General features: G+C 33.8%; 1 protein-coding gene and 1 pseudogene across 1 annotated transcript; both read right to left on the bottom strand.

Moving 5' to 3' along the window:
• Positions 1-3,610: 3,610 nt before the first annotated feature.
• LOC132314090 (alkaline ceramidase TOD1) lies at positions 3,611-6,248 on the bottom strand. The gene is made up of 4 exons (XM_059813001.1): positions 6,010-6,248; positions 5,702-5,905; positions 4,857-5,417; positions 3,611-3,982 (listed from the first exon to the last, which is right to left on the bottom strand). The coding sequence occupies exons 1-4, from the start codon at positions 6,242-6,244 to the stop codon at positions 3,645-3,647; spliced, it is 1,338 nt and encodes a 445-aa protein (XP_059668984.1). The 5' UTR covers positions 6,245-6,248; the 3' UTR covers positions 3,611-3,644.
• A 5,421-nt stretch (positions 6,249-11,669) lies between these two features.
• LOC132314082 (dammarenediol II synthase-like) lies at positions 11,670-25,077 on the bottom strand (annotated as a pseudogene).
• Between the last annotated feature and the right edge of the window lie 688 nt (positions 25,078-25,765).

Raw genomic sequence — 25,765 nt, 5'->3', positions numbered from 1 at the left:
ATTTCAATTCTTACCTTCCACTCACAACACAAAAAGATCACATTTGACTTTAAGGGGGAATAAAGTAGCTACCACCGCAACAACAACTGATTGCAATAATATTTCTCAACTTCTTGATAAAGCCTAAAATACCACGGAGAAGTGGATTTTTAAATTTTCATAAACTTTGTCAACCACCTTACATGACACAACAATGACAACTAAATCTTTTTTCAAACTGTTTGGGATTGACCCTTAATGTGAACTAGTTGTCTTAGGATTTCATTCTTCCTTAGGGTTATATCCTCGTTCAATTCACATATTATCATATAATTTCTTATTAATTTTACTTGTTGACTTTGATCTTCTACTTCTCCTAATATTATCCTTAACATAGGCTATGTCACTTATCATAACTGTCACACTTAAATGTCTTCTTAATAGATGTCCATACCATTTTAAACAATATATATATATATCTATATACCCTATAAAAGTGTATTCAATTTATAATATTTATATACATTTTAAAACACTTAATTTAATGTAAAAAATATTATGACGTGACTTTTCAACTTTGCAATTTACGTTGTACACTTTTTAATTCCTAAAAGTTGCACCGTATAGGATTTCAACCTTTTTTATAACCTTTTTTATATTATTTACCAATACACTCTTACACATACAGATTAAACTAAAAATATTAAGCATAACATAGGTTTTGTTTTGGATATAATTGCATTTTGTTTAAGTTATTGATATAAAGAAAAATAAAGTAAAATAAGGGTTACCAAAAAATCCTCTTTCGATTTTAACTCACCCAATCAAAAAGTCTATATATACATTTTAAAACTCTTAACTGATTTTAACGCTTTTTGATATTTCATGCCAATACACTTTTACACCTTTAGCTAGATTTTTAATATGATTTTTTTTTTTTTGGAAAGTTACCTACTTAACTACTAGCACCTCTTTGCAAAGCTAAAAATAAAAATAAAATACACACACTCTCTAGATAATATTCTATTTTATATATTTTGATTATCAAGTTGTCTTCTTTTAGAAAATAGTTTCTTTTAAATTCATACACTTATTCATATTGAACACCTTTTTTTTTCATGATCAAAGAGTTTATGTGCGGTTAAAATATATCACCTTTCTATTTATTTTTTTTAATAAAAAATAATAATTCATGCCAATACACTTTTACACCTTTAGATAGATTTTTAATATGAAAAATAATTTTTTTGAAAAGTTACCTTAACTACTGGCACCTGTTTGTAAAGCGGAAAAAAACACACACACACACTCTCTCTCCAGACACCTTTTCTATTTTATATATTTTGCCTATCAAGTTATTTTCTTTTAGAAAAGAGTTTCTTTTAAATTCACACACTTATTCCTACTAAACACTTTTTTTTTTTCATAAAGACTTTCTGTCCAGTTAAAACATATCACCTCTCTATGTATAATTTATTATTATTATTATTAAAAAAATACGTGAAATATTTCAATTACCTAATTTACTCTTTGTATACTGAAATATGAATGGTTATTTAGGAAAAAAATAAATATGAATGGTTATGAAGAAAGTTAATGGTAAAAAACTTTTTATAGTTGAACAGACCTATTATTTCATGAATAGGTGTGTTGTAGCCTATAAATAAAATAGTAGTCCAATAAAAACAATATATGTTTTGCACATTCCTCTTTGTTTCTTTCCTAATCTTTCTTCTTTTGTCCATCCAATATACTATATCATGATACATATATGTATATATATATATATATATATATATATATATATATATATCTTGAATTTATGATCAACATGTAAATGAAAGAGTTGATAAATGTTATTCAACGTCACAATTGTCCTCAGTCTCCTGACTCTCCAAGAGGCCGAAATAAGTTTCTTACTGTCTCATTCTAATATGCTTTTATTAATTGATATTTTACTGGATTATTATTATTTTATAATGTTTTAATTATTCTATTTATATTATGTTATAACAATGTGTTTATTTTTTCATGTTGATTTTCTGTCTAATTCTATATTCCTTTTTTGTTTAATTCTCTAGGAAATATTGTTCTTTCATATACGTTCTCTACTTTGCCTAATTCTTTCCAAAATATTTATGATTCTGTTATATAGTTCTCTACTTTGCCTAATTCTTTTCAAAATATTTATGATTCTGTTATATAATGTCTTTATATTTGGAAGAGATTTTTGGAAGTATGTTCGTTGGAGATTTAGGATAAGAATGTAGAGGCGTTTAGAAAAACTTATTAAAAGTGTTTATTTAGAGTGTTGGAAAAAGATATTGGATAAAAAGAAGTGTTGTGAAAGTGAAACATGGAGTTTTATTTTTCATTATACTAAGTGAAATAAATAAGTGCATCTTATACCTTTTATGAATTTAGAAACACTTTTAATAGCAAACATTTTTAGAGAAACGAGATAGTTAACCGTTATAGATTCTATGTATGAATAAATCGTAATACTTACTTTATATAATATCTTTTATTTATTTTTAACCTTTCATTTATCTTTCATATATATATATATTTTTATATAAATCTACTACCCTCTTACATACGTACTCTCAATGAATTTCAACGGTTTGAAAAATAAATTTCAACTTTGTTTGAACAACTTTATAGGTCTCTATATACATAATATGTTATCATGTATATTGTATTCTATTCAGTCATATATTAAAAAAACAAAATAGATATACGACATATAGGTATAATTATTAAATTTTTATTGCAAGTAATGTTTGGTCATGATGTAGTGTTTGTCATATTCTAATACATCATATGATTTTATATAATAAATTTCTTGTAGAGTTGATTCAATAGTTTTTTTCATTGCTTTGTGAAATAAAATTATATTCTTTAATTGTTCGATAATAAATACCGCAAGAATATTGGAGTTTTCATAAAATTTTGCATAAAGAGATTTTGAAGATGATGAAAAGTATGAAGAGGATTGAATTAGTGAGTTTTAAATCCTTATTTATCTTTGAGATTAATAGTCAAATAGTATTCGAACGAATGATTGAATGATAATTTAAAATTTTGAATTAACCAAATTAATTTACTATTTTTATTCAATTATTTTAATTCCATTATAGATTTTTCTACTATTTTATTATATCTCAAAATATGATTAAGTTATAATCACATGCATCGCACGTAATTCTCTAATATATATATATTTTCTTTCTATTTGTGTTACTATAACCAACTCTCAAATGTAATCATTTCTAATTATATCATTTTTTTATATATATTTTTCAAACTTTAATCTTATCATTCACATTTCTGTCACCCTCGCACACCTCGTTTTCTACCTGGCCAACATTCTATACCTGATCTTATTTGACATTCACAAAATATATTTTATCAATGAGGTGGGATTGTGTTCGGGTTAAGATCTTCTTTACCATTTTAACCAATCTAAGACAGACACTTCAGGGGTCTGCGGGACCTCATGATGAGCTGACCCCACCAGATCACAATATCCCCCCAGTACCAAAAGGCAATGCCAATTTGTTCTTGTTTGTCAGCTTTTCTCTGTGAAGGGTAGTTGGGTTGGTTAGTTTTGTTTTTAATCTAGTGCTTTTGCAAAAAAAAAAAAAAAATCAAAGAGACAAAAATCAATCATGGGATTCACCCCACATTTTTAAAAGATACCTGTCACACTTGCTACAACTACCATTAACAAACAAACCAGGGGTTGCCCGCTTGGTCTTGGTCCCTTTCCTGGATGTGGGCCCAACATTTTTAATGTTGTGTCTATACTCAATTGCTACTTGTTCAAACACTTCCACATCAAACAAGTTCATCTTCATCTTAGGGTTCATGAGGTCTCTTACATATGCAAATGGCAGTTGATCTCTTGGGTTGAAAGCTTCCAATTCATTGAACATTAGGCAGGAGAAAATATTGTTGGCCACACTATGCTTCCTTAGTATTAAAGCACTATCTGGTACATCTGCATTGAGAGGGTATAAGAATTAATCAAGAAACAACTCAATTGACACAACAAGAAACTCACTTGCTACACTGAGAGGGTGTAAGAGTCAGACCATCCACAGTAGTATAGTACGCGTGTTATACTGTAAAAAATTCGGATTCTTAACTAGCATCATCCGTGAGGACACTAGCATGTTCTTTCAACTCTAAGATAACCTAACCTTCCTCAGATTGAAACTTACCAGAGAGCAAGATCTTAATATAAGATACCTACTTTGGTAATTAGTGGAATACAAGTAGATTGGGAATAATTGATTAAGTAGGATGTTACTTCAGTAAGACTCTAAATGGATTCAAAAGAGCACTCATAAGGTTGGGGCCTACCATTAAATATAATATATAAGCTTCAAAAGAGAAGACAACACGGGTCTTTTAGTATAGAAAAAAGTCATCATTTCAGATAGCTTCTAAACCAAGACAACTCCATGTTTGGATTCACAGTATGTTGTAGGAGAACTTATTTCAATGAAGTAGTCATTAAAGGCATCTAATTATCATAAATTTTTACATTACTCATCCCCAACGATGATGATGATGATAATAATAATAATAATAAAAAATCACAGCTCATCTTCTTTAATAGAGTAGCTTCATCAACAATTATAGTGGCATGGAATCAAAATTAGGTATACCCTTTTAAAATCAAAGCATATAAAATGAATGATCAGTTGTGTCTCCTAGTATAGTGTAGGTTTCATATGATAGTTTTTTTGAGTGGAGGAAGATCAAGTTGAATGATTTAATTCCAAATAGTTTTCAGATGAGCATTTTCTGAATTAAAATCAAAAGAACATAGTAACATAGATTTGTGATTTTATTATATATGTTCATACCTGTTGTATAAGGGAGCTTTTCGGGTGTCCATGGCTGCAATCCGTTCTCACAATATGTCTCCATCTGTGTCTTCAACGAATCAACATCCCACCATTTGTTCCACCTTGCAGTCGCCATCGCTTCTTCCATAGTATGAATGTAGAATGGATGCCTAGACATAGCCATATCCACATTCTCCGAAATAATAAGAGAATGAATCAACAACAGTGGATCAATCACTAGCTGCAACTTTCCGTCTATCCAAATACTGTATTTCGAGTTTGGAAAGAGTCTATGAACTAAGAATTTAGGTATCACCCCATTCATAGCTGCATTCTCATATAACTGCTCCGTTGAGATCTTTACAATTCTCCATGCACCTATTTTATATTCCTTGGATTTTCTTGAAATTAAATTGTGATAGGCAAGTCCTTTTAGAGTGATTTCATCTACAAACATAAAGAAACAAACAATATCTAGGGTTTTGGATCCAAGGACTTTCGGCTGCCGGATTTTGTCATGGTCACCAAAATTTGCTGAGACTACAACAACTCCATTACATTTTTCCATCGCAATTCGATCTGCATTACACATAAACAATAAGATCGAAACATTTAAACCACATTAAAATTTACTACAAACCAAACTACACTGAGATATCAGAAAAACATTCCTAGAAAAAACTTTATTCTGGATTATAAAATTTCCAAAAAAAACTGTAATGTCATTTCCAGTTCAATAACTGAAGTAACTTCAGTTGCAGTTCTGAAGATTGATAATTCAAGCGGTTCTCTATCGAATTCATGAGAATTCCAAACATGTATAAGAAAGACAAAAGTTGAGAATTATGATACATATAACTAACCAGAGTTTGAGATAGGAAATTTCTTAAAGAATCCACAGGGAATCTCGATTTCATCATCTTGATGATTGAAAAAAGAAATCCTCTTCTGGGTACTGAAATTCCCACCAAAGCTATCAGCTGTCCCCTGCATATACCTCAAAATCTGTGAACCATACGACGAATTCTGACAAAAATTTTGAATTTCCTTCAAAACCATCCAATAATCTGATCAAACAAACAAAACCCATTAATCAAAAACCATAATTGAATGGAATTAAATTTTTTTTTTTTTTTTTTTAATGGATGAGAATCAGAGGGGTATTAGGTACCTGAGAAGTAAACAGGGGAATCGCAAGAAGAGCGAAGGGTAGGGATGGCATATTTGTGCTCTCCATAAGAATGAGGGTAAGAGAAGAGAGGGGCCTGAATGGGATCAAATGGGGATGATCGGAAGAGGCATTTGGTAGGGGAGATGGCAAAATAGAGAGCGAGGAAGAGAGAGGAGAAGAGGTAGAGGAGAGAGAAACAGAGGATCTTTGATTGGAAGAGGAGTGGTGTGGACATTGCCTTCCCCATAAAGCCATTTTCATCAATTTCCTTCCTTTTATATATACTATAATAGTATTATTCCCCTTTTTATTCTCTTTTCATTTCTATTTTATTTATTTTGTTTGGTCAGTTTATTTAATTCTTGTTACATTCGCCAGCCTATCAAAGTAACAGAACGAAAAATGATTGGTGACCCCCACCAAACAGAAAAAAAATCATTAAAGAAGTAACAGATTACAGATGCATGCTTTTAGGTTTTTTAATTTCTGCATGTACTCCGGATCCTCCTGGTCGTATGGCTCACAATAGAGTTGTTCATTGGATTTCGTACTGTTTGTATTACTTTTATTGACGTATTTATAAATAAAAAATTCGTATGAATCTAATCGAATCATGTATTTGAGTTTCAAAAACTGATTCGATGCGTTATCTTCAAATACAATACTCTTGTTTTCTTGTTCAATTTCTTCTTGCTATATCAATCGTATAACTATTTAAATGACTGAAATTTAATAAATTACCATTCATTGAATTGAAATTTAATGTGAAATTTTGTTATTTGAAATTTAATGATTATGAAAGTGTAAACCCAATCCGTGAATTGGATCAATTTATTGATTTCAAATTTTATAAACTATTTTTTTTTTTTTTTTTTGACCTTAAATTTTATGAACTCATAGGAATGCGAATTGGTTTTGATTTTTGTTTAATAACAACCAGATACCCCTCCCTCACTCACAACACATATGTGAGATGCTGTACCGTAGATGATTCCAAAATTCCCAAACGGCACCCTTTAATTTTTCTAACAAAGACTATAAAATACAATTATTGCACCGCACAGTGAGAGCATGTGTTGAACAATAAAGTATATAATTCTTTTTTTTTTTTTTTTTTGGTTTATGTGTTGTCATATATAGAGCAGCATTGGACCCCATTCTATTTTACCAAAAACTAAATTTTACTATGTGTGTTATTATTATTATTATTATTATTATTATCATTATTATTTATTTATTTTTTGGAGAAGAACTGTTTCTTAGCAATTGAGAGTTTGATGCCCGTGACAAAAATGAATTAATGTACAAACTGGAAAGTTTTTTATGTGCATTTTTATAGTAATTCACTTGTTAATCAACCATATGCCCTAATTTCTTAATATTCAACAACTGCATAAATCAGTTAAATCCAATACATCTCCCAACATGCTAATTTCTTAATATATTTATACAAATTTAGTTTCCATGATAAATAAAAAAAAAGTAATCAAAGAGTCCAATTTTACTCTGCAAAGAATGAAGAAAAAATAAAAACCTCTCCACTCGAATGTTTAGCTTTCTTCAGTTAAATAAGCACGGTCTAAATAAAATTTTAAAATAAGTCTTGAGTTCTAGAAATTCACAAAATAAATAATCTCACGAAAAACTCTAATTAATCAAGATTTCTTTGTCGGGGGATTAATGAGTTATATTTATTAATGAAAGTTTCTCGAAAAAAGATTTGTGGGAGTGCTCAAGTTTGAAGATCTCAATGGGTACCTAGAGCCTCAATAGTCAAATTACATGGCCTGTTACAGAAAGAATAATATATTTTAATTATTTCAACTTTAAATGTTGTCATCATTTGAAGACACATTCATTCATATTCTCAAAATGGCGAAGCTTCTACGCTTTTGCTTGATTTTGAATTCGTTGTTTGAGGTTAAAATATTTTTTGTTTTGTATATATATATATATTTTTTAATATTTGGTTATCGTAAAATAAAAAAAATTATTAAAATTTAATAAAAATAATTTATTCTATCAATTTTCATTTAAGTTATTTTATATGCCTTATTTGATAAACTGGATCTTTGTCTGGGTCTAAACCTTTGTCAAATACTAAAATATAAAAATAAAAAATATTAATATTTTTTGTTTTGTAACTTTTTTATGCTTGATTGTCGTAAAATATTTACGAAAATAATATATTAAAATTTAACAAAAATAATTTATTCATTAATTTTTAACTAAATTATTTTATATGCCTTATCCGATAAATTCAACCTTGACCTCGGCTTAAACCTTTTACCAAATGCTAAAATAGCAAAATATAAAGATATAAAATATATATTTTACTTCGAAACGAACATAAAAAAAATTGTAAAATTGTTATCCCAATTACAGGGGTAAGAGATTGTTGAATTAGTAGTGGTATCTTCTTAAAATTTCAAAATAGATAGATGAGAAATTTTACTCCCATAAGACAGATGGATGAATAAAAATTATTAAATAATCATAGACTATATGTCAATTTCAATCAAAATTCATGTTTACATTTATAAAAGTATGAAAAAGATGTTACACACTTGAAGTTAAGAGTATTTGCAATTTGAGTTGTAATATTACAATATGTTAGAAGGAGAAGGGAAAAAAAGAAAAAAGGAATGAAATTAAAATTGCAACTATTTTGTGGTTTAGAATTGGGTGAAGTTTCAGAATTTGCTTAGTTTATTACTTAAAAAATAGTTTTAATTTAAAGTTTTTTAAAAACTACAGTTCCAATTAAGTCAATTTTTATTTTTACTTTTTTTAAAATGTAATGCACGCTGGCGACCTCTAAGGCTTTAACAGTATACTACTATACTAAAGAAAAGACAAAAGAAAGTCTAAAGACCATTATTAACGTGATCTTTTAACTTTAGTATAATAGACTTGTAATTTGTCGTAGTACCTAGATGTCATTTAAAAGTATTTTATTTCTAAAAATATATTACCTCCATCTCATATTCTTTTCAATTTGGTTGGTAGGAACATATTTTAAAAAGTAAAATAGTAAAATGAATATTATATTAATTGAGGGATATTTTTGTATAAATTAAAAAAAAATAAGGGTATTTTTTATACACATTTTTAAATAGAAGATAAAAGTGTTATGAAAGATATACTTCAACCTTTAGGAATGTTTTTTGTACTTATTCCTTAATTATAAAATGAAAAAAGTCATTCCCAACAAAATCAGCCTGGTATGAAATAAAATTTTGTTTCATCACGAATTTAATCCTCAAGTAATATCTGGTAGATACATCAACAATAGATCATTTATTTTTTCAGACCGATAAAAACGGAGTGATGTAAGAGAATATTTAAGTATTTTTTTTTTGTTTGAATGGTAAACTGAATATTTAAGTACTTATTCTCTTTCATCTGGGTGATGAACTGATGATTAGGATTCGATACCCGGACCAGGTCAGCCCTATGTCCAAAGCAAGGTAGCTCTGTATGCTTACTATTTTGTTTTTAGGGTTTAGTGCCAAAAAAATAAAAAATAAAAAAAAAAATAAAAAACAACCCGTAATATAAAAACATTCATCTACTTTTAATTTAGTACAAATACTTTATTTCCGCTTAAGATGACTCTAATGCTCTCGTATCAATATAATAAAATAATATACAAAAATACCAAGAATGTAAAATGACGATCTAGAACAAGAGTAAACCAAACATCCAAACACCCATGTCTTGATCCCTTATTACACCTATTCGAAGCCGCATCTTTTCCAAGTGCTGGAATGGGTAGGACAGATCCAAGCCAATCTTAACCATGATAAGCCAAAAACGGGATCACAAAAAGTCTAAATTCAGGAGATGGTCTGAGAGAGAGAGAGAAGTGGCGTAAGAAAATGGGTAGGGAGTGGGGTTTAATATACATAATGCGAGAGGGGCAAGACGAGATGGGAAAAAAGGCAAAACTGGTATTTAGCAAAAATTGGTCCATGGCTGCACAATTTTTTTAAAAAAATATAGACCGATATGCATATTTTTTGAAAAATTAGGGATTAATACTGCTTACTTTTAAAAGTAACGGGATCATTGTGCACAAAACACTTCACACGTTAATTGGGCCTATCCTAAAATGACCACATCTAAGTGAGTCGAACACTTTTTGCTGTCCTCTTAAAATCCTTTAAACCATTTTAGACCCTTTTTTTTTTTTTTTCTTTTGGGTGTGCGCGGGCTAAGATAAGATCATTATATAATAAAAATTAGGATAAAGTGTATTAAACCCCGTTGAACTATTAGTCATCTGCAAGAAGCCCCCTGAACTATAAAAAATTCCCCTGAACTATGATTTTGTTGCAATTTACCCCCTTGAACTATTGGTTATTTGCAAGAAACCCCCTTGAAATACAAAAAACCCCCCTGAACTATGATTTTGTTACAATTTACCCTCATAACATCAGCTTCCGGCACCGAAAATTTTGAAAGACCATACCCTTATAACACACTGCGTCGTTTTAACTTATACACTTCTTACATTTATTTATTTATTTATTTTTTTCTGCCAAAAAATATTTTTCACCCAACACAACCCAAAACAGAGAGCTAAAGAGAGAGAGAGAAGAGACCAAGGAAATCCGAGGTCGGCAGGATGGCTCGGTCTCAGATGATGGCGGCTTGTGCGCGGAGGACTCGGCTGTGATGAGAGCTCGGCCGTGAACTATGGAGGCAGCGGCGAGCTCAAGGGGGCTCGGCGATGAACTGTTGACGGCTGTGTGCTCGAAACACGGACGACGGTGTGCTCGGCTTCATCGTCCCTTTCAGTCAATCAATTCACGCGGCCACAAGATCTCTTCGTTCTCTCTCTTCGATTGATTGATTATTCTCAGCAATCACATGCATTTTTGTGTTTCTTAGCTTAATTGCAGTAGTAAAATTTGTGGGTATATATAGAGAAAGAATGACTTAGGATTTTTTGGGAAGAACTATACGAACAAAATGAAGAGGAAGAGAAACTGAAATAGAGATTAGGAGATGTTTGGGGTTAACAGTTGGAAGAAGGGTATTAAAGTCTTTTTACATGTATAAGGGTGTTTTGGTCATTTAGTATAATATTTTGTGTCATGTGATAAGCACGCGCGTCGCCGGATGGGGTAAACTGCAAAAAAATACATAGTTAAGGGGGGTTTCTTGCACATAACCCAATAGTTCACAGGGTTTTTTTGTAACTTTTATAGTTCAGGGGATTTCTTGCACATACCCCAATAATTCAAGGGGTTTTTTTGTAACTTTTATAGTTCAGGGGGATTTCTTGCGCATATCCCAATAGTTCAGGGGGGTTTAATGCACTTTACCCTAAAAATTATATGTTTACAAGGAAAATACTCATGGTTTATTTGCTTTCGGAAATCAAAGTAATCAAGACCATGAACTAGAACCTATAAATCTCGATGAGCTTTAGTAACTAATAAGGAGTTTTACTCATGTTTGCTCAAAGTAATTCTCTCATTAACCTCGATTCATTTAGTGGTCTTACATACTAACACATCAAATTCTGAATCTTTCATTCAAATAACCAAGATAAGTCATCGATGAATAAATCAGAGTTTATTTAATATATGTGTCAAATACAACCAAATTTACTTGAAATAACACATAAATTCATCATGCCCAACTTTGCTTTTGAGGTATACACAGTCACACACTATTGTCGAACTATCTATCAATGAATATATTATATGTGGGACTTAGAATTTCGAATTTTTTTGGAAAGAAAAACATGTTTCCGATATTCTCCAAGTGCCCACATCGGGAAAATGTTCTTGTATTGTGCAAAATGCAACATGCAATTTCTCATGAAGACCCCTGTAATTTCCTGCCATAGATAATTTAGCAATGTTAAAGGCCGAAACAAATTAAATGAGAACTACAATTTTCTTTTCTGGTATATGAAAAATGTTTAATATAAAAAAATAAAAATAAAAATTACCTGTTGTGGAAAATCACCATCATCCAACTGTGCATTTATCAATAGCTTTGCTGCTTTATGTAAAGGTGTTGGATCTCTCTCAGCCTGGTTAGTAAGATAAAAAGAAGGGTTAAAATAAATCAATCATTTATTTTGGAGGCATTAGAAAATTAATATTCGACAATACGCGAATTTATTGTTAACACTTTAAAAACTTGAAACTAACCTGTCCACTTTGAAGAAGACCCAGCATTGCCCATGATGTTTGTACCAGGTTCGTCCTATTTCCTTCCAGTGGTGTGTATTTCTGTTGCAAACAGACCTAATTAGAGGAGAGAAAACAAATAGAGATAGCGCTTTTTGAAAAATATTTTTTTATTTTTATATTTTGGTATTGGTTGAGACCTATTTTTTTAGATTTTTACTTATATTTTTTTCTTCGTAAATATTTTAGAAGAACCAAACAAAAGGAGCGGTAATGCTGTTTAGACTTTAGAGCCAACTTATGATTGAACACAAGGTTTAATTATAAGTTCTCTTACCATGCTTGGGCATGACTCAAGATCCTCTCCCCAACCTCCTCCTTCATTTTGTGTTGATAGAAGAAAATTGACAGCTTTACGAACTGCCTCACTGTTGTTATATGTCTTCCCAGCGGCTATTAGCCCTCCCACCACGAAGGATGTGCCATAGATGAAGCAAATTCCCCAATATCCATACCTATTGATATAGTGATCATATAACATTAAATATAAATCAATCTTGTATTTTTTTATTTATTTATTGTTTTTTTTTTTTTTGAGAAAATGAACTCAACTTACCAAGAACCATCAGGCCATTGTTTCCGTTCAAGAAATTGTACTGCTTTCGGAACAGCAATGTCTATTTCTTTTTTCCAATGCTCCGGATGTAGACGTCTGAATAATAGTAGAGCCTGGATTACAGATGCAGTGCATTCGACATTCCTAAACCACATGTTAAACAGCCATGGTTAACCGTCTATATGGATCTTTTTTTATGAGAAAAGGTGTACAAAATCTTACTCCTGCTCAACAACAATGTCAGCAAAAAGTTCTGAAGGATTCAACACCTGAGAAAAAGAAGTAACAAGAAATGTTTTGGGGTTAACAAATTAGCAGCATATATTATTTTTCTAGCTGTAATCCAAAGTAGGGCTTGTTTGGGAGAACTTTGAGCTATTACAAAATACGAAATTGATTACCTCTAAGTATGGTTGCGGGACTGCTGGCTCCCAAATAGAAAAACCGCCGCTTAAAGGACCCTATAAAACACAATTTTCCAAAAATAAGTTTTTTATCTATTAATCTTTGAAGCAAACAAATTCCAAGTATAGAATGTATTATGTACTTGAAAGTAGAGAAGGACGTTCACGGCTTCATATAATCGTTCAACAGGGGGTTTTTCTCCTGCAATTTCTGGTGGCATTTGTGACAGTAATAGGAGACACTGCATAGGAAAACGAACTTTTGTTTATCAACTAACTACATGCATGCACCAATGAATTTTGTAATTTCTAGTAAACTTATGCTATAAAAATTACAAATGTAAAGCTATATATAGTACCTTCAATGATTCGGCTGTGCAGTTTGAGACGGCCCAACCTTGATCTTGATCCGATAAAGTCCATGATCCTTTAGTAAAGTGACGATACATACTCATGTAATCCCCAGCTGGATTTTCTTTGATCTTCAATTTTAGTAAATTCAATTAATATCAGTAAAAGCAATACAAAATGATAAAAGCTATATATATATATATATATATATATATATATATATATATATATATATAAGAAATTGTATGTAAATATTATACATAGGAATAAACCTGTGATTCTTTCAGGTAAAAGTGCGCTTTTTTAAGAGTGTCCCCATACTCTTCAACCATATTACTTGCAATTAGTGCTTGAGTGGCAAGAGTACTATCCCACATTTGACTACCAAAAGTCTGAAAATTGATGGAGTAACAAGTTTAATTAGCAAATGTTTCAAATACTAAATGCATAATACATGATTTTAGTGCATGTGTACAGACCTGCATTTTCATTCCATCTTCAGCAATCCATAAGTAATCCGGAACTCTGGCTAGGTGATACTTGAACTCGTCACAGTTTGGGTCATGTGCATACCAAGCCATCATTTCTAAACACTGCATAAATTGCCAATAAAGACTCATTCTAGCTCCAATCAACAATTTGAATAGTAAGTTTGGCTCCATGAAAACACACAGCTTAAACCATTAATTTCTCTATGTTCCTCACCTTTTCCACGCATCCTATGCTGATGTATCTACTCTCTGTTGCTCCATAACGCATGTGCTTTATGGCTTTGTCTAGAGCTCTCTCTCTGAGCTTGGAGAAGGGCCAGTACTTTATAACCGGCTCGCTAACGTAATGAAGAGTATCCCAGAGCAGATCTTGTATGGTAGTATGCGGGTAGTAGAGATCTTCCTGCATAAATAATGGATATTTAGATATGTTACAAAACCTACTTTTAGCGTTTGCAAACTAAATTCGAATGCCACTTAAGATTAATTAATTTCACCAACCTTACAACATTCATGGCGTGCTTTGTTCCAATCTATCTGATCATATGGCTTGGTATGAAGTTCTTGTCTCATTGATTTAACAAGATCAGTGATTGGCCCGTGGTATTTTTTCCCATATAGATACGACATTGGCATGTAAGTTGTACGACAATAACACCACATTTTTGCTGCATATATAGCATTTGCTTAGAAAGTGATCCAGACCAAGATGATATAATATTCCAACTTCAAAAACTATAAAGAAATGGGGCAAATACAAGAAAAAGAAGATAGAAAACGGGGCATTTATGGTTCAGTTTTCTCAGAACCATTCTCTGTTTTGAGAGAACTGAAAATCATAAAACAGTATAAAATAATTGAAAGACTATTTTTTTGATACAGACTTTTCTAGTTTTTTATTTTTATTTTTATATATTTAATTTCAGAGTACTTAAGGACTATTTTCAAAATACCAAACCAAACAAGTCCACGCCCTTTATCTTTACCTGGATGATAAGGAAAAAATGAAGGGAAAAGCCAGAATTCAGGAGGCAATGGGTTGCAGCCTGCCCACTCATACACTCCAAACACCTGCAATCAAAGTTGATTCTATATATTTAGAGAAATTTCAGCAAGAGGGTTTGGCTGCGGGACAAGATTGATGAGTGGAGAAATAATTTTAATAAGCCTTTGAGCTATTAGAATTCATATCTTATTCAAGTTTCTTGTTTGAGTTTGTTAATCTTACTGATAGATAAGCCTTTCCCCATGAAGGTATCCCAGTTGCACCACCATGATCAAGAATCCATTTACAGGCTCTTGCAACTGCTCCGTGTCCATCGTCAGGTCCTTCTCCCAGCAAACGCAAGGCAATGTAGCTAAGCGTGGAGCCAATCGTGGTGCTGTGGCCCTCTATGTAGAGTCCCATCCACCATCATCGTTCTACATATATGAAACATTCTACAAGGTTAGGTACGGGTTAAATACTTCTAATTTACCAAAACATTAATGGGATCGATTTTGATTTGTACTTGATGAAGGTAAATGTATCGAATCATCTCCTTTTTGTGCTCGTGTCAGGATAGTATTAATTGCGCCACTGATGTGTAGGATAATGATCTGCAGATTGCAACATTTTCAACTGTTAGCCCAACATGTAATAGAAAGCAGAGCAAAAAGAAAAACTTGTGATCGACCTCTGTTGAGTTGAGTACTCACCAGGGGAGGAGTAAAGAACACTGGTCCTCCATTTTCAGCTGGCCAGTGTCCATCCTTTGCTTGGATAGCGCGATTTAATCGAACAGCTTTTCTCACAGCAGTAGTAATTTTTTCATAGCTTATCTCTTCATTGTCTCCTATTCTCACTGGTGGTACGCTTAGATCAATTCCATTTTCTTTTTTGAGCTGTGAATTGCAGATCAAGCCATGCAAATTAATTTAGAAACGAAGTTCAAACTTTTCTAGTACTTCACTTTATAATTGTAAACCACTTTTTTTTTTTTTCCCCAGTAAAACAAATGTTTGTGTTTACCTGCATTCGCGTTAAAACATCACCGGAGGGTCTGGCTCGAGTTTTCCGGTTTGTCTGGTACTCCTCTCGAGCTTTCTCAACTTCGGCACGCTCCTCTGGCGTCCCTGCTTCAGGATCAAATTCCCAAACTTGTCTACCAACAAAGTTGTTGGTGCTATACAACCATGGTCCATGCCCTTCAGCGATCTTGAGCTTCCACATACTCTTCTTAGCCCAAGTGGCTCACGTTTCTTCAATAGGACTCTGCAGATCAAATTAGAAGGCAACGGGAAAAAAAAATTCAAGAAATGCTCTCTTGACCGTTATCATGAGTTCTTCTCTAAATTAGTACATTTTGGGGAAATTAATTTTACAGTAGTCAATATCAATAAAGTGATCTCAGTTGAAAAAAAAAAATAAATAAATAAATAAATAAATTCAGTTTAGAATACCATAAAATAAAATTATAAGAGAGTTTAATTTGGTTAAACAAAGTCAAAAGAAACAGCATAAAAAAATAGGACAAATTGCAAAATCCTCCATTAGTATTACCCTGTTGCGAAAAGGACAAGAATTCTCTAAATTAAAAGTTCTCTAGATTATCATAAGTTGAATCACTTGCACATTGACACATAGCATTATAAGTAAATCTTTGGCTAAAATTACACTACATTAGCCAATTTAATAAGACTTAAAATACTGTGTCGTTTTAGGGCTACAGGAAGAAACACCGCTAGTAAAAAGTGTTTAATTCATTGACCCTCAAAAGAAAATGCAGATCTTCGTGAAAATCTTGACAGGGAAAACCATAATGCTCAGGGTTGAGTCGAAGGACAACATCAACCCATTAGATTTGATTTTCAATTTTCATCATCATCTTCTGTAATACTTCAAATATTCTCTTCCTTTCTTTATTGTAATCTGATCCATTAGATTTAATTTTTTTAATTGTTTTGATATTCTTAGTTGTTGTAATCTTTTGATTTTTTTTGGTTCATCAAACCCACTAGAGTACATAAAATGCAACCACATGAACGTGCTATATGATTCAATAGATAATTCGATAGGAAGTTTTCACTAACAACGTTTCTTCTTGTAGCCCTAAAATGACACACTATTTGAAGTTTATTAAATGAGTTGATGTGGTGTAATATTAGCCATAAATTTACTTAAAATGCCACGTGTCCGTGAGTAAGTGATTATGATAATTAATGTAGAGGGCTTTTAATTTAGAGGATTCTTGTCCTTGCAAAAAACCCCCTTATTAATATATTTGACAAAAAAAATCCACCTTAACTATCCCAAGAGAGTATTTTTAACTGATGTCCATTTAAGTGGTTGTCTGAGGAAAAATTTTAAACAAAATTATCTGTTAACAGATTATTTTTCAGACAATTTATTTATTTTTTTCTCTCTCCACGTCAAGCAAGCTTTCTCATTCCTTTAAACACAAAGCTAATAGTAGATTGAAAAACCCAATTGTTGAAAATTTATCTTTTAACACTGCTTAGACAACATGATATAGCACATGTAAACAATAGTTGAGGCCCCAAGAATACTCATAAGCTATATTCACTTAATCTATGACTTATTTTTATTTATTTACTATTATTGGTTTTTTTTTTTTTTTTTTATCATGATTTCATCCATGTAATTTAACAAACCATTGCATGTAAAAAGTGTTATGTTTCTTTTGGTTTCTTACCATCTTTAAATGAATAAATAAATAAACATCTTCATAATAAGAGTGAGTAAACTTCTTAGAAATTACCCCCTATACTTCGTTCACATGTAATTTTTCAGTAATAGGTGGTGGAATCAAAACAATATATGATGAGATAATAAATGCATTTCTATCAAACTAAATGACTTTAATGTCTTTTATAATTAGATTCGTGTGAATTGAATAGAGGTCACATTAAAAGCGTTCATATTTTTATTTCTTTAACATGAGTACATCAACTATAACAATTACGTCTCAAAAAGTTATGGTGGGGTATTTCGTGTTCTTGAAGTAAATTTTTTTTTTTTTTTTACAAAAATCAGATTTGAAAAATAAAAAAATTATGTTGCTTTTTAATTATCAATTTTAATCCACTTACCTTGCAGTAACATAATTCAATTAAAGAAAAGAAAGAATTTGGACTAAGAAAACATGACAAGTTATTAATTATTTTTAAAATAATTAATTGTTATAATGGATACTAAAGATCAAGTGCACTGGAGGAGTTCTTGAGCTACTTAATTTTTTCATCTTCTATTCCAACTCCTTAGTGGATTTTCTCTCTCCCATGCCGTCGTACTCAAATTTATTTTATTAATTATACCTAGCTAAGTATGACTTTATTGGCTTTCTATTTTTTCTGTTTTTTGGGAATTTTTCTTTGCTGCTTCACATAACTTTTTTGACGGAGAGAGAGAAAAGAAACAAAAAAAAAAAAAAAAAATGTCTGAAGAATAATCTGTTATGGGGTAATTTCGTTCAAAAAATTCTCTCAAACAATCACTTAAACGGACATCAATTAAAAACACCCCTTTGGGATAGTTAACGAAAATTTTTTGCCAAAAATATTCATAAGGGGAACTTTTTACAGCGGGTTAATAGTGAAGGGAGATTTTTTGCAATTTGCCCTAAAAAATAACATAAGTAAGAGTTTGACTAATTTATGTGATTTATTACAAATGAATTTTGGTACAAATGTTCAATTATTCTAGTGTTTCAGTTGCAGCTACAGAGATAACGCTTTTCCTTAAAGCAACTCTTTAATTTGTAGAGAGAGTTTATCTCTTGTGTCATACTAGTTCTTTTTCTTATTTTTCCTTTAGCGTAAGTAATTATTCGTATAAATCATTCTCTTTTACTCTCCTTGAATTCGATATAACATACTCCATTATAGTAATACTAATTATTTAATTTGTGGTTCAATAGTGAAGATGAAAGAAATTCGTCCTCTCTTTCTCTCTCTAGAATTCTTACATTTCAACCCAAAAAATATCTCCTTTTGCTCTATCCATTACTTCTCCTATTTATAGATACTTACAAATATTGATGGACTGCTAGATCTAAGCCCGTTCCTCTGTGAGTTTTGGTCATCTTTGATGGGCTATTCGCGTTCGGCCCATATGACAGCGTCTTTCTATGGGCTTGACCCATCTGTACGGACCGGATGTCGCGTTTGCAGGTTATATCCGGCCCATGTCACTTCGGGCCTCCTCAACTGCCCCCATAATTACCCCTTGTTTAATAAGGGGGTAATTATTGAAGGCGTCTCATCATGATGTTGACGGCTCGAGAAACCAATATGGGGGAACGGACGGTCAGATCCGGAATCAATGTTCCGGGGCTCGATGAATTTCTCGCCTTCCTGACGCTTCGGCCCTCGGGTCCACCTCGCCTTTATAAGGCTCTAGAATACCACTTCATGCCTTTTTACCGTCTCCATCATCAGTCAAATCTCTTGCTCATCTTTTTAGAATAGTGCTAAATTTCTTCCGGTGAAATTATTCAAGAGTCATTCTTCCAGCGATCTTGCAGTGCTCTTTGTTGCTTTCTACCTCAGATGTTAGTTTTGTTCCTTTTTACTTTCGGCAGACTTCTTTTTACCCTTTTAGATCCTTCAATCGCTTCCACCATGGTTGTAGATCTAGATGTTCTTCGTATGAGACTTAGAATTCCTGACAACATCCAAGTTAGGGTTTGCCCTAAGGATGTTGATATTATGACCGGTGCCGGCCTTCTTCCTGGCGAAGTTTTATTTACAAACCTTCAACTGAATGTCGTTAGGTTCCCTCTGCACCCCTTCTTTAATTATGTCTTCAATAGACTGGGGATATCCCCTCTGCAGGTAAACCCCAATTTCTTTAGAATCATATCCGTTATGCTTCTGTTGATTCGTGACAGAAGTCTGGACCTTGACCTCTGTAATACTCCTAATTTTTAAAAGGATATAACTGGAATTTCTTTATTTATTTTATGTGCATTTTATTGATTTATTGATTAGTTGATTTATGTGCATTTAAATATGATTTATCTGGTTGTGTTTAAGGGTTTTATTTGCTTAATTGATAATTGTGGTTGTTTAAGTTCATTGTAATTATTTTTAATTTAATTATTGGTTAATTTAAAGTTTTGATTATTAGTGACTTAATTGACGTGTAGTTTTTGGTAGCTTATATAATTTAGGTGTGTTGTATTTATGTAATTGACGTGTAATTTTTGGTAGCTTATATAATTTAGGTGTGTTGTATTTATGGTTTAGATTTAGGGTTTTATTTTTGTGTAGTCGCCGACTTAAATTAGGTTTTACGTAAATCTTATAAATATACGGTTATATAATTTGACTTAAGGTTGGGACGTGTATATATATAAATCTTATACGTCTGCTAGGGTGAGGAAATTAAAACTCAATTCACGTAAGGGTTTATGAGAGGAAAAACAGAGAGGTTCCTTGAGAAGGAAAAACAGAGGGAAATTGATAGAATCAATTAGGATTGCAGCCATGGATTGAAGGTGGGATCAAGGAAGAAAGAGTCGATGGCTTGTGGAATAAAGCTGGAACAGTGGGAGAGTTGCAGGTAGTCTACAGTTCGTTGCAGAATTTAGCAACGGCGATGAAGGTTTCAAACCGGAATCTTAAGGCAAGTTTCATTCTCTCCTTCCTGTAAACTTGTGTTCTGTGCATTCTAAATAGACTCCAGGAATTTAGTTAAAATTTTTAAAACAAATTTTATGCATATTAGTTTAGTCTGAAATTTGGTTAACCGTATAATAACTGAAGATGGCTTTTCTTGCATAAATTGTTAGATTATGTATTAAATCTCTGTAAATTAATTCATAATGCAATGTGAGGTGTTGTTAGGATGGTTAGGAAGTTAGTTAACCTTTATAATGGAATTTTGACACATGTGATCAGACTTTAGATTGTTCATACATTCAGTTAACTGTGATTGGCGTTTGTGGATACGGTTTTGTTTTTGTTTTAGATTTTTGTCAATTAATGCATGCTGGATGGTGAGAGGTTTCTAGGGCTTTAAGAATTTAAATTGAACCCTAGGAATGTTAAAATACTTGGGACAGGAACGTCGAACTTCGCCAGAAACGCAGAAAAATCATCGGACGAAGTAGAGACGAGGCAGAGGGGCTCTCAGGGGTGAGAGCCGGCTCCTAAATGGTGGGAGCCGGCTCCTATGAAGAAAGAGCCAGCTCTCCATGAGGGGGAGCCGGCTCTAGAAGCCTAGGAGCCGGCTCCAATAAAGGGGAGCCGGCTCCCATGGGAAAAAAACCCCTACGGGGTGTTTTCTGTAATTTTTCAGAGTTCTGGGGTTAAACGCAAATACTGAAAATTAAAGGGGTTTCAAATATGTTAAAATTAACCTATTAAGACCCTTAAATAGTTGGTTTATGCTAGGGTGCTAATCTTAAGGGGCATCAGGAAACAGAAACGTGGAATAGGTATGCTGTCAAGGAAGGATGAATGTTTAAGTTAATAAGTTTGTTTTAATAACTTAAACTGACTGGTATCGAATTACTTTTGGGATATTATATAAATTATTTATATACTTTAATGGAGGCCAGAAAGTTCGGTGTAGGATATGGGCATAGACAGTATTAACTTAAATATTAAATGGTATGCTGTCAGGAGTGGTAGGAATTTTAGTTGCTAGTTTTGGTTTAGCGAACTAAATGGACTAGTATGGGAATACTATAGGAATTCAGAGTGTCATATTATATCAGACACAGGTTTTGGAGTGGAGGATTAAAGGGACGTCATGTGGTGTAAATGCTAACTTTCATGCTGTTAAGGATTTATGGAGGATTTCATTACTTGTCTTTGTTTTGGCAAGTTAAATAATATGGTATGAGAGGATGGTTTGGGATATCTAGTATAATGTATTTAGTTCATATTTCTGGCTGATCATTATAACAGGTGATGGATGTTAATTGATGCACTGTTTAACTTCTGTTTTATCAATTGTATGGATGTGGATAATATAAATTGTTTATCAATACTTTAACAATTTATTTGGAGGATTAATGATTATAATCATATGCTGGATGCATAATAGGATCTTAATAATATCTGTTTTCTATTATGCTGGTTTCTGGATTTATTTGATGTTCTAATGAATGTGCATCGTTTATGGATCATTTGCATTCTATGTACCGGTATGGGACGGTGACATATCAGGGATGGATTAGATCAAAAAGCTAAGTCCTACTCCTTCTTACATACGGAATGGATTAACTAAAATAGTTAACTCCTACATGGATACATGTCCTGTCAACTAAAACAGTTGAACGACATAATGGATGCTTGTTTTATCTTCCGGCATTAGGAAGGAATTTATATATATATTTATGGTACTGTGATACGAGCTTGAGTCTCCTGATCACGGTTAGGGTGCGTATATCGCAAAGGTTGAGTAGCTAGATATAGCAAATGTTCCCTGGTAGGTTTAGGTACTTGGCCGCTGAAAAGCGTGTTTTATATGTCACCTTCTACACAGGCTGAACTATGTTATAGGCTAGTGAGCATCCTATAGTGTGTATATATATATCTATGGACTATTATAGATATTGCCGAGCTATCTAGGATGTATCTGCGTATCGGGTTTATGTACGGATTGTAGTAGGATGGAACTTGCATGTGGGCCTGACCCACCTTTATTTTTCAGGTGTTCGTGAGTACCAGACTTAGGGTTTGATCGTGGTGATGCAGATACAGTCACTCACTCTTTCGACTACATAGGATTTTCTTTCTTATTTTGGTTTTGGATTTTAATTCTGTAAATGTTTTACTAGTTGGAAATATTAGGGGTCCATTAGATGGATTCCTGAGTTGTACGGATTGGAAATTTTATTTATATTAAAACTTTTATTTTGGAGGTTTTACAATTAGATTTCTTTTCAGTTATTTCATTTTATTTCATTTTTATTGTATATTCTGTGTTCAATTACATATTGATTGTTTGGTATCTCTCGGGTCTGTGCCCGGACTTGATCACCTGTGGTCCTAGATCCGAGGGGTATCACAACCTCATAGATCTTCTTCTGTGTTATAAGGTCAGTAAGATCCGAACTAACGAGCCATTCTACCACCTCTACCCGATCGACAAGATGTCCATATGTACGGATACAATCAAATCTGAAAAGGGTTGGAGGGATAACATTGTGGGCGTTAGTGGGGCCTGGTCTTCGCCGGCTGCAGAGGATTACCCAATCCCGAGCGTCTTCGGCGTCTGTTCTGTCTCCTCATATAAGAAATTCAAATCTCATAAAAACGATTGTCCCTGCGAAACATGTGTTCCTCGTTTTTGTACTTTCTTATGTCGCTCCTTAGGCATACCTTGTGATGACTTGAGCTACAGTGTTTGCAGGGATAGGAGTAATTACTTGAAGAAATACGTTCTGAACGATATTCCTTCTTGCTCAGACCTCCTCACTTCAGACAACCTTCTAGCGCTCTTATCCCTCGGCTATACCATGAGCAGGCTTCAGATTCCATCCTTTGGTAGGAGGAAAAATACTCCCCCAGCCACTTCTGCTGCTGGAGCAACCTCCTCTCCTGCATCAGCCTTTTCCTCAGCCACCATCTCTGACACCATCCCGAGTACGGTGGCTATTGATCCTGTTGTCAGCACCCCTGCTACCAACCCGAACGCGTCTCCACAAATCACTACTACCCCTGCTGTCGCTGGGGGTGCTCGGGACAGAGAACGAGGCAAAATGCCTCATCCTGACGGTGGAGTCAACTTTGAGAAGGAACCTCTTATAAGAAGGACCCGAGTCTCTGGGCCGAGTGCTCTCTTGCATCGCCCAGTCAGAGCTCCTGCCCCCTCCGGGCCTGTTGCAGCTGGTGCCTCTGCTTCTGCTTCAGCTTCTCATTCTCTTCCTGTTTTACCACCATGGGCTCCTCGGTACACCCGAACGGATGGGACGTTCGTGAAGCCGAACGAGACCATGTTAAAGGATGGCCAGACCGCCATGGCGTATTATAGGAGCATGTGGACTCCGAAAGACCTTGAGGCAGCGAAGGGTCTGTCCCAAAAGGATGTGTTCAGCCGCTTTCCCCAATCTGCCATGGAGGTGACCTTTATTTTCTAACTCATGAATCCTCTCATACTATTTGGTCTTGTCTTCGTTTGACCAGGCTATCGGTTTAACCAGTATTCATGTATATCTATGCAGACTTTGTTCGGTATGATGGCTATGCAGAAGCAGGTGGAAATGGGGAATGCCAGGGCCCGTAAGTTCTCTGATAGCCTGGAAGTGGCTAATAAGGAAAACGACCTTCTCGCCAGCAAGAATATCGAGGTATTGGCTTGGCTTCAAGAAACCGAAAAAGAAAGAGATGTTCTGAAGAAGGAAAACGACTCTCTTCAGGATGAGAAGGATGCCCTACAGCTTGAGAAGAGTGTCTGGCAGACTGAACGTGATTCAATCAGAGACGAAAAGGCAGAGCTCCAGCGCCTTCTGGCTAATGAACAGTCTGCTCGGATGGCTTTTGAGAAAAGAGCTCTGGACGAGCGCAACGCTCTGATTGATACCATCAGCAGAGTGAATGGTGGAATGCTGGCTCTTCATGCTCGGTTCTCAAGAGTCGGAGCTATTAGATATGCTCAGGGATTCCGAGATGGTTTCTCCGACCGAGTTCCGGCTGAGGGACAGTCCAGCTCAACTCCGGATGAGATTGATAAGGATTTAGGGATTGATCCTCTGGGGGTCTATGTTGACCCAGAACCCACCGAAACCGAGCACATATTTGATGAATGTCAGGAGATTGCTTCCTCTAGGATTACTACAGCTCCTCCTACCGTTCAGCCTCTAACCGCTCTTCATTCGTCAACTGTGGTATCTGCCATAGTCACTGCTGACGTTGGCCCCGAGCAGAATGATTCTGTTATTCATCTTGATTCCCCACCTCGTGAGGGTGAGATGGCTGACGGGACCGAGGAGGCGGATCGGCACAACCAGGAGGCTGTCGGTACTGAGGCAGCTAGCTAGGACTCCTCCAGACTCTTCGATTCCATACTTTTTTGTAACAATGTGACTTGAATACTTCATTTTTTGTAACTCCAATGCTTATCATGAATGAGATGACAGAAGTCTTTTTCTCTTTTTTCTTTGTGCTACGCCCTGTTCAAACCCATTTTCAATATATATATATATATATTTATATTAACTTTGTCGTGTGCGTGTTTTTGGCAAGTGCCTAGCGTTCGGCTTATGGTGCCACTTGGCTTTTCATTTTTTTTAAAACCCTTTAGCAAGGAAAGTTGTTTTTATAAATTTCAGGAATTTGCACATTCATATGTACTTGATTGACAACAAACAACACCCAATAAAGCCGAAACTTAGCTTTTATTGGTAGTACCTCTTCAGAGACGTGGCATTCCAGGGCTTGCTGACCAACCTTCCCGCCATGGTCTCTAACGTATATGCTTCCTTCCCTATGACTTCCGCAATTCTGTATGGGCCTTCCCAGGGTGGCATCATTTTTTTGACTATCCCCACCTTTCTTTTCAGAACCAGATCGCCAGGGGCAAAATCTCTGTGTTTCACTCTTTTGTTGTGACTATTCGCCAATACTTGCTGGTATGATGCTAACCTTATTGCTGCAGCGTCCCTCTTTTCGTCTATCATATCGAGGTTCAATCTTAACATTCTGTCGTTCTGATCTCGACTCCATGCTAAGCTTCTGATAGTTGGGACCAAGTGCTCAACCGGTATAGCCGCCTCGGTACCATATGCC

This window comes from Cornus florida, unplaced genomic scaffold (genome assembly GCF_030987335.1).
Source record: "Cornus florida cultivar Cherokee Brave unplaced genomic scaffold, ASM3098733v1 CherokeeBrave_3.0.0_Hap2_Chr01, whole genome shotgun sequence".
In the NCBI taxonomy this organism is placed as follows: Eukaryota; Viridiplantae; Streptophyta; class Magnoliopsida; order Cornales; family Cornaceae; genus Cornus; species Cornus florida.
This window is presented reverse-complemented; position numbering and strand designations above follow the sequence as displayed.

Excerpts from the sequence above, each read along its gene's own strand:
- LOC132314090 (XM_059813001.1), bottom strand. The coding sequence starts at position 6,244 with ATGTCCACACCACTCCTCTTCCAATCAAAGATCCTCTGTTTCTCTCTC. Across the intron at positions 5,906-6,009 it reads TTCCCCTGTTTACTTCTCAG|ATTATTGGATGGTTTTGAAG; the intron begins GTACCTAATACC and ends TTGTTTGATCAG. Across the intron at positions 3,983-4,856 it reads AAAGCTCCCTTATACAACAG|ATGTACCAGATAGTGCTTTA; the intron begins GTATGAACATAT and ends CTCTCAATGCAG.